This window comes from Tupaia chinensis, unplaced genomic scaffold (assembly GCF_000334495.1).
Source record: "Tupaia chinensis unplaced genomic scaffold, TupChi_1.0 Scaffold143584_1, whole genome shotgun sequence".
In the NCBI taxonomy this organism is placed as follows: domain Eukaryota; kingdom Metazoa; phylum Chordata; class Mammalia; order Scandentia; family Tupaiidae; genus Tupaia; species Tupaia belangeri.
In genome coordinates, this window is record NW_006203430.1 from 1,323,886 (window position 1) to 1,340,334 (window position 16,449).

Sequence of the window (16,449 nt, forward strand, 5' to 3'; positions counted from 1 at the left end):
GGCCAGGCCGCCGGCTGATGACCGGTTCCCGGCGCGCTGGTCCATGCTGGTCCCGGTCTTTGTTCTGGGGCCGGCGCCGAGACATGCGCGGCTGACGATGGAGGTGGAGGACTCGGGCGGCGTGGTGCTGACCGCCTACCACTCGTACGCCCGCTCGCAGCCGCCCAGCACCGAGCAGCGCTGCGCGCCCCGGGTCTCCGCCAGTCACCCGCTCAGCAGGTACCGAGCGCCGCTCCCCCCGGGGAGCGCAGGCGGGCGGGGCTGGGGGGTCAGTCTCGCAGCTGTGTTTTCCGTCGGGTCAGAGATCCACCGTCACTTGATGGTTGTTGCAGGTTTTGGTGGACTAGAGGAGCGAGCCTACTTGTGTTCTTTGTATTGTCGTTGATTGGAAATGGGAAATGCACAAAGTCTCAACTAGCCAAGGCTAGCAGAGATTAGCAGTGGAATTATATTCTGGATACAACTTGATGAGAAATAGACATATGCCTCAATTCTACCCAAGTTGTCTATACAGTACAGAAACAATTTAAAATACTTAAAATGAAGCACGGAAAATTAAAAAAAAAGAAAAACAACATTATCTTAAATATTCTGTTATTACTAAGAGTTTTTGTAGTACCTGCGTGTCACCTGAGCCAAAACTCGGATTGAAAAATTCTCTAAAAAAGTAAATCTCACTCACTAGACTTTTAAAAACAATTTTATTTCTAGTTGTTAAAAACCTTACGATTGTAATATAAAAATGTTGATTATTGCTAATGTTGACTCTGTGTTATACATACAAGTATAATCTATTTCTTTTGTGTCAAAAGAGAACTACAATCATCTCATTATGTGTATTTTAGATTAAAAAAATCAGGGATCTATGTTAAATTGCCTTATCAGTGTCTATTGACACAAGATAAAGCCACTGGATTTAAACCAAAATTGCTTATTGATGAACTAAAACAAAAATGTTTAGAGGTGTAAACAAAAATATTACAATAAGTGAGATGGTTTGATCTCTGACACACATTTACAGGAAGTTACAGTATTTATTTAAATGTGTCTATCTGCTATGGATTCATTGACTAGTGGACAGTCTGGATGGTGTGTTTTTTCATCACGTTTATTTTCAATCACTTCTTTTTGTCTCATATTTTTATATTTAATTGTGTGAGAATGATTATTTCTGTTTCTTAATTTAATTGGTCAGTGAGGCTTCCAGCAGATTGTGACATTTTATCAAGGAATATCCTTTTGGCTAGTGTCCATGAGAAGAACAAACTTCACTGGCCTGATATGTACAATGAGCTTGTAACAAAGAAAATATTGTTTCTTCTATGAAGAGCAGGTTGAGTGAAGTCTCGTCTACATAAAGACAATGAGAAAATGACATACTTCTTCCAGTCTTAGTGGTATATATAATTTTAAAGACTCCTTGAAGATACAGATTCGCATTTGTCTTTAGGGTGTATTCTAATCATAAACCTTGGCTATCATTACATTATGAGTAACTACATAGATGTAAGTGATTTGATGAGACACGTGGCCAGGTTTGTGCTTTTTAAGATGGTTCTGGCATGGCTGTCCTATCTAATTCCCACCAGCTGTTTAGGAGCAGTAGCCAGATTGTGCCAGTTGGGCAATCTGAAACTACGTTGTCTCCAAAGCAAACTGGAGGGAGAAGTTCTATTAGCTCAGCATGCGGTCTTGTGGGATGATAACACAGGAGAGCAAGAGAGTTGCATGCCGTCCTTAGTGATTTACCCTAAGCTGCCAACTGGATGTATGCTGTTCCATGTTTGCATTGTTGGTGATGGCCCTGCGCTCCCTCTGTAAGAGCCTTTGTACCACTCACCTTCTGGTGCAGGAGATAGGCAAGCCCCCTGCCCTCTGCAGCTCAATCACAGGATAATAGCTTAATTCCTTGGTTCCCAGTAAAAGCAATGAAAAAGAGGTTCCTGTTTTCACAAGGAGCCAGAGAACACCACACCATTAATCATGAGTCTGATAACAGAAATAATTAGGCCCAAGTTATTAACCTTTGACTCACTGATCAATACTTTCTTTCAAGCTAAGAAGCAAGATCATATTGTTCCACTTCTGAAGAAAGCACTCTCTCTTTCAAGGGTACCCTTTCCTTTAAATTGCTGACATATTTGTAACAGATTTGTAGAGCAATGGCCAGCATGGTGCTAGAAGCATGGGCTATGGTATCTGACTTTCTAAGTATCATCATTCTTTAACTTTTGGTAGCTTAGGTTCCAGTCAAAGCAAACCATTTCCTTCTAATTTCCCAGGCCTCCAGTACTCCCCGAATTTATTTGTTTTTGAGTACTATTTTTTGGAGCGCAGGGGGAGAGTCTATTTCTCCTATTAAAATACAATACACTACTCTCTATTCCCCAACCCATGCCTTCCATGAATTCCTGATACTGTGAATATACTGAACCCCACATATACTATATTTTTCTATATATATGCCTATGAGAAAGTTTAATTTATAAATTAGGCATGGTAAGAGATTAACAACAACTAAATAAAGCACAATTATAACACCATCTTGTAGTAAAAGTTTCATGAATGTGGTCTCTCTCCCTTATGCAAAATATCTTACTGTGCTGTACTCACTTATTTTCAGACCATGGTAAAACTACACTCTGTAAAATGAAACCACAGATAAGGAAGGGGAGAGTGCCCTAAAATCTCTCCCTCTTTGTATTTTGTTCATTTTTTTCCCCTTATATATCTCTAGTGTTTAGAGCAATATCTGGCACATCATAGTAGCTCAATAAATATTTGCTGATTAAATTAATGAATTCTTACCAAGGTTATAAAATGGCCATGATATGGTGGAATTTTTTCTTTTTCTTTTTTAACCAAGAACATTTATTGTCTGACTAATCGTCGAAATCCTTAAGATGAACTGGATGCCGCAACAGCTGCCCTCTTGGGTTTGGTGTTGTTCCTTCACAGAATCCAGGCCTGAATCTGCGGTATACAATTTTTCGGTGCCTCATTCGACCAGTCCCAGTGGTATTGCGTCTTTTAGCCTTGGCACTCCAGTTATACTTTCTCTTGTGCTTGGCAGGGTAGCCACATCTGCCACAGGTCAACTTCTGAAGGTGATAGGGGGCCTTAGAACCACAGTGGCGGCACAACATGTGCGGCTTATTGCAACGCTTCCCAAACGATGACATTCCCTTCGTCATCTCACTTCTGTGGCTGAGACCAAAGACGATGTGGTGGTGGAATTTTTAACAGCCAAATTCTTTTTTTTTTTTTTTTTTTTGCATGTACTATTGGCCAGCTTAAGCATTGGAAATGAAGATAAATGAGACACAGTCCCTGAGAATGTGGACCATTATCTTTCAGACCAATAGACATTTTAGCTAAGAGAGGAAATAAATGACACTATTGTTAAGTCCAGAGGCTCCAGATGTAAATATGGATTTCCAACACTTTGTTGAAAAAGGAATAAAGAAGGGAAGGAAGGAAGGAAGGAAGGAAGAAAGGAAGGAAGGAAGGAAGGAAGAAAAAAGCAACCTGAGTCTATACTGCTGCCTCCAGGACTGGAGGAAATGGAGTAATGGCAGCTTCATTGTGTAGACCATGGGTGCTTCTGTTTGCCACACTCTCCACCTCTCCCTATTGCACTTCCACGCTTGAGCTGGATTGCATTTTCTTTCTATTTTATACCGTGGAAGTGAGTACGCAGTAATCTATCCTTGTCAGTTACTCAGGCATGGTGCCAGATTGCCAGACCCTGAACATCACATGTGCCAATTACACAATGTGGCCTCAGGCAATTTGCTTCACCTGCTTAGAGTATGTACTGAGGCAAAGGAAGCACCAGGTTAGGGTTAGGGCTAGTCGAATTATTATTGCTATCACTTCTAAGCATAGTTGTTGCCAGGATAGAGTGAAGAGTGAAACACTTTTGGTACTTGTATCTCTACCAGACATAAGAATGCAAAACAAAGAAGCTGGTCTCTCAGGAAAAGAGGGGCCATTTATAATTCAAATGTAGGGTCAGCCCTGTTTTGCAGTAGTTAAGTGCTCTTCAGAGGGAGCCCAACCCCACATAACCGACCAGGTTTTGAGTCCCAACCTCAGCAATTTACATGCCAGGTACACAGGTGCATGCCCAGGATCCCGAGAATTAGAGAAAAAGGATTATCAGTGTGATCAGGCCCTGTTAGGGGATCTTCTCTCATGCTTCCTCTTTCTTGTACATACATATACTTTCTGGTGTAATAAAAGAAAGATACTTTTAAAATTTGCATTATCTACCTGAGTTTTACAACTCCCATCTCAAAATTCAAAAGGATTTAGGGGGATCAGCAGTTAGCGTAATGGCTATGTCGCTGGACTCCCACGTAGTCGACCGCGGTTCGAGTCCCGGGCCTGGTGGCTTAAACTCACGCCGGGCGTGTGTGCGTGTGTACCCAAGATCCTGAGAGGAGAATGGAGGAGAAGGGATTGTGGCGTGACCATCCCCCTGGGGGGTGATTTCTCGCTTTCTGTCTCTCTGTCTCTCTGTCTGTCTGGCGAGCACACGCGCCCTGTAGCAAAAACCTCTCAAAAAAAAAAAAAATAGGATTTAGGGATCACTTGTTCTTACCTCATTTAATAGATTGTTTAAAATAGTATTCTAGATCAGCTTGAATCTGAATGGTTAAGGAACTCTTTGACCTTGTTCGAATCCTGACCTTGCTCAAATCCTGACCCTGCAGCTTGAAAAACATGTGAGAAACAAAAGGAAGAAGAAATGGAGAAAAGGGGATTGCAGCATTACCATGTCCCATGGGAGTTGCTTTCTCTCTCTCTCTCTCTCTCTCTTCTTTTCCTGTCTCTCTCTCCCTTCAATACACGCACACACACTCTCTGGAAAATAAGAAAGAAAGAAAAAGAGAGAGAGAGAGAGTGAAAGAGAGAAGGAAAACATGTGTACCCCGAGTCCTGACAGCATCCTTCCCCAAGGACGGAGAAGGATCGTGGCATGACCATGCCCCATTAGGAGATACTTTCTCCCTCTTCTCTCTCTCTGACAAGAGAAAATGCCCTCTGGCAATTGAAAAAAAGAAAAAGAGGAAAAAATCTGTGCACTCTATTGGTGAAAACTATATATGGAACATAATGAGTGAGACCACCTTTAATCATATACATGTATTTACTTTTAGAGGGAACTATATGTACCTAAAAAATTCTAGGTTGGGATAGCAAGTATCCTCAGATTTAAATTCTTTTTTTTTTAAATCAACATTCAGTGTAGGTAAATTAGTTTTTTGATCTTTAATAACATTTTACTCCCTGCCTATCTCATCTTGACACTGCTGCAAGTACAGTAAGTTGTAGATAAAGGCTTTCCTGTAAGTAAGAGCAGTTAATACCTCTTTGTTCTGTTTTTACTCTTTGACTTTGCATGGGGAAATGTGCTTGGCATTTAAAATGCTATTATATTTCCTTTTTCAGCCTTTGCGATTTTCCTCTTTCTGTGTTCCTTTAAGAATTCTCACATACTCGTTTTCTGCATTTTCTATCACCATATTCCTTGGTTCTAATAGAGAACACAAATGAGTAAGTATTAGTTGCTAACTCTCGTCATTAATTCTATTTTCTTACAATTATTTTTATCTTTGAAAGTTATCTTAGGAATGAATCTGAAGAATTCCACAAAGTCTGCTTCTGCTATGACTTCTCAGTAGCACGGCATGTTTGTAACAGTGAGGTTCAATTTGTTTTTTGGAGCTAAAAGGCAAAGACCCTTTCAGGGTTCAGCCCCCTTCTATCCCAACGCACAGACATCCACACCCAAAGTTTTCAGTAGTTTAAGTGAGAATATTATTCCTTCTGGAGAAATTTGATAGCAAATATTTCAATCTCACTTATTTTCCATTGGATCAACTGATTTGAGATTATATCAAGAGAAGCATCAATTTCAGATCGACTTTCTAGGTTGCTAGACAATGTAGGCTTATTCCTATTTAGGAAAGCAAGACACCTTCTGTGGTTAGTGCCTTTATACATGTGAAAGTGGCAGGGAGTCCTAGCCTTGGTGTCTAGGGTTTTTTCAGATCATGGGGGATTCAAACCACTGCAGAATTTATCCACTCAGCAGAGACTCCGGAATGAGTGTTTGTTGGGAGGAAAGAAAATAATTCTTTATTTCACCTTCTATTCACTTTCTTTATTTTCACCTTCTATTGTAAAAGGTGAAAAAGGATAGAGAACTTATAAATCTCAATTACATTCAAAGAGATGGTTGAAATTGTCTTTAGAATTTTTTTTTTTTAAGAGCTGCTAAGTTTCTATTCAGGATCAGGATGAAAATGTTGACATACATACAAGAAAATTGCACTTATAAAATGAAAGATAGCTATAGACAAAGCTAGATACATTGTTTTCCAGGGATTTTCTAAGTTACTTATTGGGTCATTGGAAAAGTCATCATGTGTTTTTCTATGCAAAAATGTGTCATGACTTTCCCCACAACCCAATACAAATAATGATATACAACAATTTTTGTTGATGGTGTAGAGTAAAGTGGCTGTAATTATTTTTTATATTTATCTAGTTTTACCATAAACTTCCTGATAGAAGACAAAAATAGAAGCAAGAAAGCACTATTTCTTCCTCACAAACAAATATAGACATGAACCAAGGTTATCCTAGGAATTCTAATTCTGCAACAATGTTCAGACTTTTGTAAAGGAGATATTGTTTCCCAATATAGTAACTATTCTTTATAACACTTTGATTAACATAAAATTAATAATGATTAGAAAGTGGATATTTATTTTGAGGAAAAATTAGCTTTAGCAACTTTTAGTGACATATTTATTGGTACCTTTCTGGATTAAAATGAATGAATCAAAAAGGCATTTATTTCAAACAACAGCTCTTCCTAATTAAGTATTTATGTAAGTCTATACAAACCTATGCATCCACATACAGGGACATCTAATTGTATGGGATAATAGGTTTACGTTTTCTGACAGGTTTAGAAATATTAACGGAAGTAGGATTCTCACGAGAGAATAAGTATTTGTAGGTCATTCTTTATGTTATAGCTGAAACCAGAGTCCATGTCTCTGGTTTCTTTTTACAGCGGGGTCCCTGCTGAGCATAGGTGCCTCTGTGTTTGGGGCTGTTGGGGAACATCTGGCACAGTTCCTTTGATCATGCCATTTGGCTAAACATTTGCCCAGTTGCTCTATCCATTTTTAACCCAGCCAGTTCTTCCTGATCATTAATCCCTAATGTACCCACAAAATTTCAGGGAATTTAGAGTGTTATTGAATCACCTTCATGTAGCTAAAAATGGTGACTTTTTTTTTTTTTTTAGTTTTATATATCTTAGACTTATCAATGATTGCAAAAGCAATACAGAGTTACCATATAAACTTCTTCTAGACTTACCGAATGTTAGTATCTTGCATAAGCTGAGTATCATTGTTAAACCCAAACACACACCATGCGGTAGTCCAATACCATACTAGTTCACCAAACCACAGACTAAATTCCAGTTTCCCCAGTTTCCCCACAAGAATTGGAGTTTTCCTGTCGTAGGACTGAGTTCAGGATCCCACATTGAATTTACTTGTCTCTCGGGTCTCCTCGAATCCATCACCATCTGTCCTTGTCTTGCATGACCTTGCACTTCTTGAGAACTAGCAGGTGATTTTGTAGGCAAACCTTCGACTTAGGTTGGTCTGATATCTTCTCATGATTAGATTCAGGCTCTGCTTTTTTGATGAAAATTCTTCAGGAGTAATGTTGGGCCTTCGTGTCAACAGATCCACAATGTCAACAGGTCTCATTAATGTGGCTGTTAGGTTTGGAGCCTGTTAAGGTGATGTCTGCTAGAGGTCTGTATTACAAAGTTATTATTTCCTGCTGTGTAACTAGTGATTATCTTTGGGGAGAAACTTTGAGGTTATGTAAATATCCGTTTTCTCCTTGAAGCTTCCTCTCCAATCATCCTTTTATGGATCTTGTCAGTAAATTGTATTACTTTGGTTTACTGGTGATCCTTATTTCTCTCATTTTTTCCACATTTCACTTTTCCATATATTATATAATACATATGCAGTATTTCCTCTGGTTTTATTCTTATTTTACTTCTTTCACCTCTAGAAAGTTGACCAAATATAAATTGGCATAAACAGTCATTTAGTCTACCATTTTAATTTTTTAAAAATTTTTATCTATTTTATTGTATAAAATAGTTTATTAATACCTGGTCTGAGTTTATGAAAACTGTAAATTCTTCAATATTTAAAATTTCATAAATTTTGGAAATAAAATTTTACTATAGGTCTAAGAGGAAAAAAAAAAAAAGTCAAAGTTGCTGATTTAAATGCTACATTACCAGAATATAATTGTTCTTAAATCCCATTTTCTTTTTAAAAACTATTTTTGTAACTGATAGAAACACTTTCTTCTCCTCAGTGTTCTTGAGATATTACCTGAACATCTGCAAATGCATTTTAACGAAAGTAAGCAGATAATTAGAATCTTTCTTCATCTCATCCTCAAACTAAACCATTTCATTTCTAAAGTAGTGGCCATGCTCTTATTTCTCAAATATATGACCTCTAGATATCATTTATAGTAAGGAATAAAAGTAAAATGTTATGTTGCAAAGCAAAAGAGGTGAATGAAATATTCCTCTAACCAGTTTGGACATAAATTTTATCCACATGAGCAATAACTTTTGTTTTGTTTTGTTTAGAGCCTCTTTGGACGAAAATACCAGAGTATGCTTGACTTCAGCAGATTCAGATTCCTGGGTCTGTCTGAAAAAACACAGGGTGTTTGCATGCAAAATCTTGATAGGATAAAGTGGGGAAGGGAGACTGTTATGTGATAAGACACGATGAGTGTGTTTCTCTTTGTCTTAAATATGCTATCATTTAAAAAAAATGTAAGTAAGACAAACGGGAGCTGGCAGGTGGCATGGTGGTTAAGGTGTTGAACTCCCACATAGCTGACTGCAGTTTGAGTCCTGGACCTGGTGGCTTGCTTTCTCACTTTCCCTCCCTCTCTCTCTCTGGCTCTCTCTGGTGAAATTAAAAAAAAAAAAAATTATGATGACTAAAATTAAATTAAAAAATAATTCTTTAAAAATAAAAAATAATAAAGTAAATGGACTTTTTCTTAGACCATTATTATTAAGACAGAGAGCTTTAAGGTGCTATTAGTAATGGTGCCCATTGACATGTGTAAGTTCACTCGCCTTAATAGTAGCCTATGTTGGTATATCGTTTTATTTCTTACATAACTCAAACTATTATTTACTGCTGTTATTTCTCATTTTCAGGCAGCCCTGAAAGTCTTCAGTAGTACTTCTTTTCTTTCTAATATTGTTTCTTTAATGTGCTTTATAATTTGCTTTTGATTAGATAACCATGTTTGTTAAAACTGTATATAAAGAAAACACTGTTCAAAGGGTCTGAACTGTACAATCTTTTGTATGATAGAATTTACTGTGGTTTCTTTGAAATTTCAGTTTGTTGGCTTTTAGTTTCTTCCTGTGCTCTAGTTACTTGAGTTAGTGAGTTTTGTATACTGTATCATTCTTTATCACATAAAGTTTTGTGTATCTATTTCTTTGTGGTACTGAAGGATATCCATCAAAACAAAATTACAATGTGTCCAAAGGCTTCAGGTTGCTTTATTTTGTAAAGTAGGAAGTAAATAAAGTAGTAGATTGGTTTGCTTTAATTATCTGGCCTTTAAGAAACATTCTTTGAGTATCAAATGTGTTACATCACTCATTAATAAATAAATGTTACAGACAGTTATCCATTTGACAGGCATTAAATACCATGTAATTTCAAGGGTGGGAGAATATATATACTAAGTATCACTTAGAGAACCAGCTGCATGTCTCATGTTACCCTTAAAAACTAATTAAATGGATGCATTCCATTTCTGATCCCTTAGATGAATAGATGATGACTATACCCAAACACTCAGTACAAAGAACAGGAAGGAAAAACTGGAAACCAAAAACAAAGCAGTATGTTTTATTTTTTTAAATTGTCAAATACTTCAGATTTATTTGTACTATTCTAAATTGTGACATTTACGATCTATTAATGTACAAAAGAGAAATCTTTACATCTACATTAAACTTTGTGGCCACCCCCAAAATTTACTTCTGTACATCTGCTATGCATAGGGAAAAGAATCCCTCTGAAGTTTCTTTTTTTTTTTTTTTTTTGAGAGGTTTTCGCAATAGGGCGTGTCTGCTCCCCAAACAGGCAGAGACAGAGAGACAGAAAGCGAGAAATCACCCCCCAGGGGGGGATGGTCATGCTGCAATCCCTTCTCCTCCATTCTCCTCTAGGGATCTTGGGCACGCACGTGCACGCGCCCGGCGTGAGTTTTAAGCCACCGGGTCCAGGACGTGAACCGCGGTTGACTATGTGGGAGTCCAGCAACATAGCCATTACGCTAACTGCTGGTTCTCCCTCTGAAGTTTCTTGTTCAGTATTTATTTATGAAAATCAATTTAGAAAATACTGACTGATGACACTCATAAGAATGTACAACAACTATACGTCCATTACAAAGTATATTTATAATAAAAAATAAAATACTCAGCAAAGCATTTGATTTTAAAGAAACACCCACCAATGTATTTGGCTTTATAAAGGTCCATTGGTGCATTTTTATTTTTTGCAGATAAACAGAGAAATCTGATAGGTGCTAGAAACAAACAAACAAACAAACTTAAACATCCTAAAATGATGTTGTAACTAACAATATATTTGATCTATTTCCTTCTCACTTTCCCCTTGTCCTCACTACCACACTTGAAATATTTTATATAGTAGCGAAAGTTAATGTGGCAGTAGTTGGGATTAAACCCATGTTTAAGTGATAAGAGATGAAAAGCAAAACAATAGAGAATAACTGCAATAAAAAAATAAAGACTAAACTCCTTTTCTGAAGGTGTCCTTATCTACAGTAGACGGAAGGGTTCCCATCTACCATAGGAAGCTACAATCTACCATCATAATGACATTTAAGAGCACACTAACTGATCACACTTAGTCATGCACTTCTATCCTGTGGTGTAGCTGCTGCTTCTTTTTCTTTTCTTTTCTTTTCTTTTCTTTTCTTTTCTTTTCTTTTCTTTTCTTTTCTTTTCTTTTCTTTTCTTTTCTTTTCTCTTTTCTTTTCTTTTCTTTTCTTTTCTTTTCTTTTCTTTTCTTTTCTTTTCTTTTCTTTTCTTTCCTTTCCTTTTCTTTTCTTTCCTCTCCTCTCCTCTCCTCTCCTCTCCTCTCCTCTCCTCTCCTCTTCTCTTCTCTTCTCTTCTCTTCTCTTCTCTTCTCTGTTCTTTTTTTCTTTTCTTTTATTTTTTGGCTAGAAGATATGGTCAGGCCACAATCCCTTCTCCATTTCTCCCTTCAGGACTCAGGACATGCACGTACATGTTCCTCAAGCTACTGGATCTGGGACTTGAACTGTGCAGTCAGATGTGGGATCTGGCTGCCTTTACCACACAACAGAGCTGGCTAATGATGTGAATTCTATAACACCCCCCCCAAAAAAAAAATTAGAGTTTACAGTTTATAATAGGGCAATCACTAAGATTATTCCATTTAATCTTTACAACAGTTCTATGATATAGGAGAAAATTGAGGCACAGAGAAGTAGCCCAAGATTACACCACAAGGCAATGACTTTTGACCCACTATGTAAGTCTTATACGTTTCCAATATACTGTGGTCTTACTGTTTTGCCTCACCTTGATTATATGTTTATTAAGAGCAGGGACTGTATTATTGTCTTCCTTTAAGTGACCAGCAATAGTAGCTTTCACATAGTAGATTTTATAAATATTCAGTGTTGATTTATTCTTTCCTTTGTAAACATGTCTATTCTGGTTTTTGTTTTGTTTTCTTTCTTTTTTTTTTTGGAGAGGTTTTTGCTATAGGGCGCATGTGCTTGCCAGAAAGGCAGAGAGAGACAGAGAGACAGAAAGTGAGAAATCACCCCCCCAGGGGGGATGGCCACACCACAATCCCTTCTCCTCCTTTCTCCTCTCGGGACCTTGGTCACGCACGCACACGCGCCCGGTGTGAGTTTAAGTCACTGGGTCTGGGACTCAAACCACGGTCAATTACATGGGAGTCCAGTGACACAGCCATTACACTAACTGCTGGTCCCATCTATTCTGTTTTAATACAATAAATGTGAGTATATAGAAATAACTTATTTGAGAAATGTGTTATCACTTAAAGGAAGTTCAATAATAGGATTTTTTCCCACTTAAATGTTATATTCTCACCCATCTTGCAATCTTACTTAGATCACAATATTTGAAACTACAATAGAAACTAGACAAAAATGTGTTACAGAAGTCGTTAAATTGACCAAGAGAGTTCTAAGAATCAGTACCAGTAAATCTTCCTGTGGTTCCCCCCAGCCTCCCAGTCCCCTATCTAAGAAAGGGAGGAGGCAGTTTTCAACCCTTTAATTCTTAGGTTTGTGTTCTTAGTTGGTTTTAAAATTGTTCACTTTAGATTTATTAATTGCTTTCTTTAATTACTAAAATAGATTTCAGTGATAAAAACATTTTTCACTTAACTCATTGCAATGTGATTTTTAACATAATTAATTTTTAAAGTTTTTTTAAAAATTTCTATATTAAAGAAAGGGATGGAGAGAGAAGAAGGGAAATAGACAGGCACCCCCAACAAGATATTCATGATGCAATCCACTCCCAGCCTCCACAAGCCTGGATCACACCCGGTGTGCATAGGGAGACCTCAGAATGCAAACTAAAGACAGTTCCATGTAAGTCCAGCATCACACAGCTTTGCATCAGAGCTATGCCACTGCCACTGGCACCTATAACATAAGACTTATTTATTTTCTTTTAGAACTATTTGTTTAATTTTACATATTATTATTAATTTTTAATTTGACGAGAGAGAGAGACAGAGAACGTGAGAAAGCAAGCTGCGAGGTCCGCGAATCAAACCATGCTCAGCCATGTGAAAGTCCAGTGCCTTTACCCCCACACCACCTGCTGGCTCCAACATAAGAACTTAGTGGAAGTTGAGAAACAACACTCTGTGAGAGTTAATAGGGCTTTCCTCTTTTCTTTTTGCAGTCAAGTTTTTCCCTTATCCTGATTGAAGCCAATCAAGGAACAAAGTCCTAGACTATGACTTTGGGGAGATTAGTTCTGTTCTCAGTTTTCCTCAAGAATTTAGGGTAAGATAGGTGTGGAAATCCAGATGGCTGAGCCATCCCTAGTGTTCAATGAGCCTGAACACAAACCTTATCCATCAAGTGATCTTGGAGCCAGAAATGATATTGACCTAAGAAAGGCTTCAAGGTTTTCCATCTAGAAAAATGATCTGGTCTATTTCAGCCTGGACTTGAATCTTCAGGAGAGATCAGAATCAGAATGGCCCTAGGCTAGGGGCTCCTGGGTTTATTTTTCAAGATATTAATTCTGATCCATTTGGGTTCTTAGTGCACCAGGACCTCAGAGATTGGGTTAGTATTTTAGTCATATATAAACAGTGATCTGAAAGAGTTTCCCTCACTATTTTTTTTTAAACTTTATTTATTCCGAAGAGAAAGAGAGCCGGACAGAGACAGGAAGATGGGTACCCCCAGTAGTGTCTTCACATTGTGACCCATCCCCACTCTAGCTGGCCTGGATCAATGGCATGCCCTCCCTGTGTGCGCAGGGAGGTTCTGGGGTGCAAACCTAGGACTTTTCCCATGTGGTCCAGTTGCATTAGTGTTCTGCCACCCCCTGGGCCCTCTTCTTTATATTCTTAACCAGCCAGGGAATTCAGTGTGTGTTGCTAATAAGAACTAAGTTTCATGAACACAGGTCATGAGGACATCAAGGACCGATCTTATGGTACAGCTAAGAAGAAAAGTATGGAAAAGTGTCTCTGGTCTGCTGCGTTCAGGGAACAGTCAGGTCCATAGCAAGGAAAACATGGAGCAGGGGAACACTGACTCCCTGACAGGGAAACTTCAAAGCTATAGAACTAGAGAAAATGTGGTGTTGATTATGAGTGTGGCATTTCCTCAGCTTCCTTTCAAGCGCTAGTACAACTACCCATACACGTTATCTCTCTGAGTGTAACGTGGGGAGTCTTAAAAACATTCTTGCTGTGACTTTTCATTGGCATCTCAAAGAAAAACATTTACTGACCTCATTAGAGTAAGCGATTAATGGGGAGAAGAGCTGACTGTAAGTGCCCTGGCAGCAGATTCTGTTTTGAAAAACAGAGGATGCCTGGCCCTGTGATTTTTAACATACCACAACTTAACTCCTCATCCTCCCATTTAAAAAGCTCTGTGATTACAAGGTTGACTTGGCAACTGTTTTTTGTAAAATCTGAATTGTGCTTAGTTGCAGAAAGTTTTGTGCCAGAGGACTCACTCCCACTTCTTCCAGCGGCTGGAAACATGTAATTGGGAAAAGCAGGGCATGCGCTGCATGGTTAAAGCTGTGTCACTCTTTGTAAGATAGTGAGTCAACCCCAGCTAAAACAACATGACTCATTGCTTATAAGAAGCCCAAGTGAAGCTGATTTCTATTATGCCAGGCCTAAACAAACATGATATTCTTCTTATCCTGATGCTAAACTATGGGAGTTTAAAAAATTAGCATCATTCTCTTTAGAGCTGGTGGTCATGCTTTGCTTCTCAGAGAACTCTCTAAATGCATTTTAAACAAACAAAACACACAAATAAAACCTCTCTTCAGTGAACTAAGTCTATCCCAGTTCATTCTGTCCTCTGTCTCTTGGGTCATTGGAAAAGTCATGATGAATTTTTTTTTTTTTTTTTTTTTTTTTACATCATGACTTTTTTGACAACCCGATAGCTCATTGCTGCTTCAATCAGGTTTAAGAAGTACTAAATTAAAACACATAAAATAAATCAAAATAGTACAATGATCCTATAGCTCTTTGCGTATTCTATTCTAGGGTCCCTCATTTTCTTTTATCCTCTGAAATATAAAGATGTTTTCGAGGTAGCCCGTGCCGGGATACAGAGATGGTTTAGAAGGCTGATGTAGTACTTCAGGTAAAGATGATGAGCGCCTCGACCAGCGTTGTGGGAATATAAATAATAGCAAATTCTATGAGGAAAATAAGCAGAAAAATTGGTATGAGTTGGTGAGTAAATCCACGGTGGGGACTAGGAAAAAATGACTTACAGTTCTGTCTGGGTGTGTTATTAACTGAAATTGGGAATTCCGTGGATGAACAGATTGTGGACAGGGCAGCATATCAAAAGTAGCCAATAAGATACAACTAAAATGACCCCTGGAATTTAGTAGTGCAGATATCCATGAGACCTTTGCCATAGTGGGTTCAATAGAGTTGGAAAGGTGGAGGCCGGTTACCTGCAGGAGGAAGAGGGAGTGTGAGTTAAGGAACTAGAGGCAACAAGTGGAAAAGGCTCCTTCTAAAAGCTTAGCTACTGGGAAAGTAAAGAGAAAGAAGAGGCAGGTATGGCGGGTAGCATCTAAAACTTACACAAAAGAGCTGAAAATCCAATAAAGAGTCAAGAAAGAAATGCAGCATTTCTAAAATGGAAGACTTAAACACATTTATTCTTTTCTTCCGTTCTTTCTTCTTCCTTTTTTTTTTTTGCTATAGGGTGCATACACTCACCGAAGACACAGAGACAGTGAGAGACGAATCAGAAAGTGAGAAATCACTCCCCAGGGAGGATGGGAGGATGGCCACACCACAATCCCTTCTCCTCCATTCTTCTCTTGGAATCTTGGGCATGCAAACACACACGCCCAGAGTGAGTTTTAAGTCACCAGGTCCAAGACTTGAACTGTGGTTGACTACACGGGAGTCCAGCAACATAACCATTACACCACTTGCTGCTCCCTACATTTGTTCTTTCTATTTAAAATACTTTGATAATACATTTTTGCCTGTAGGATGAACTTCATCCTTAGCCCCACAATTCATACGCAAGTGTTGCTCAGATAACTGTTTTCTTCAGTGCTCAGTCCTTAACTACCTTTTTTCCCTTGTCAAAGGGCCACACGTGGTGGTGTCTTAATCCCTGGTTGCTAAATGAACACAGCTAATGCTGAAATGTACACATGTGACCTCACCTTCTTTGGAAGTTCTCAGGGATGTCTTCCAATATGTGAGCATCACTTTCTTTGTGAAGTCTTCCCTTCACAAAGAGAGAGAGGGTCCACTAAATAATATTCATGGACAGGATAACATAAACTATTGGTCATGTGTTATAAAGTGAAGTAATAGTTAAAATCAAAACTGGCAACAATGAAAAATAAGCTGTACTTGAACACATATAACTTAGAGCAACATGGATAGATCATTAATAGATGGTAAATATATGCTCCTTACTTAAAAGATTAATTTAAAAAAATGTTTACTGTGTCCATGAGAGGGAAAGCGGGGCACCCACAATAGGGTC

The 16,449-nt window shown here is 38.3% G+C and overlaps 1 protein-coding gene and 1 pseudogene across 2 annotated transcripts in view; one reads left to right on the plus strand and one right to left on the minus strand.

Moving 5' to 3' along the window:
• The first annotated feature begins 6 nt into the window (after nt 1–6).
• Nucleotides 7–16,449, plus strand: part of ARHGAP28 (Rho GTPase activating protein 28) — a 205,591-nt gene continuing 189,148 nt past the window's right edge. For both annotated transcript variants that reach the window (XM_006164003.1, XM_006164004.1), the window contains exon 1: nt 7–219. In XM_006164003.1, the coding sequence (XP_006164065.1) occupies nt 44–219 (176 nt within the window). In that variant the 5' untranslated portion in view covers nt 7–43. The remainder of the gene's footprint in view (nt 220–16,449) is intronic.
• On the minus strand, nt 2,884–3,194 carry LOC102498734 (60S ribosomal protein L37 pseudogene; annotated as a pseudogene).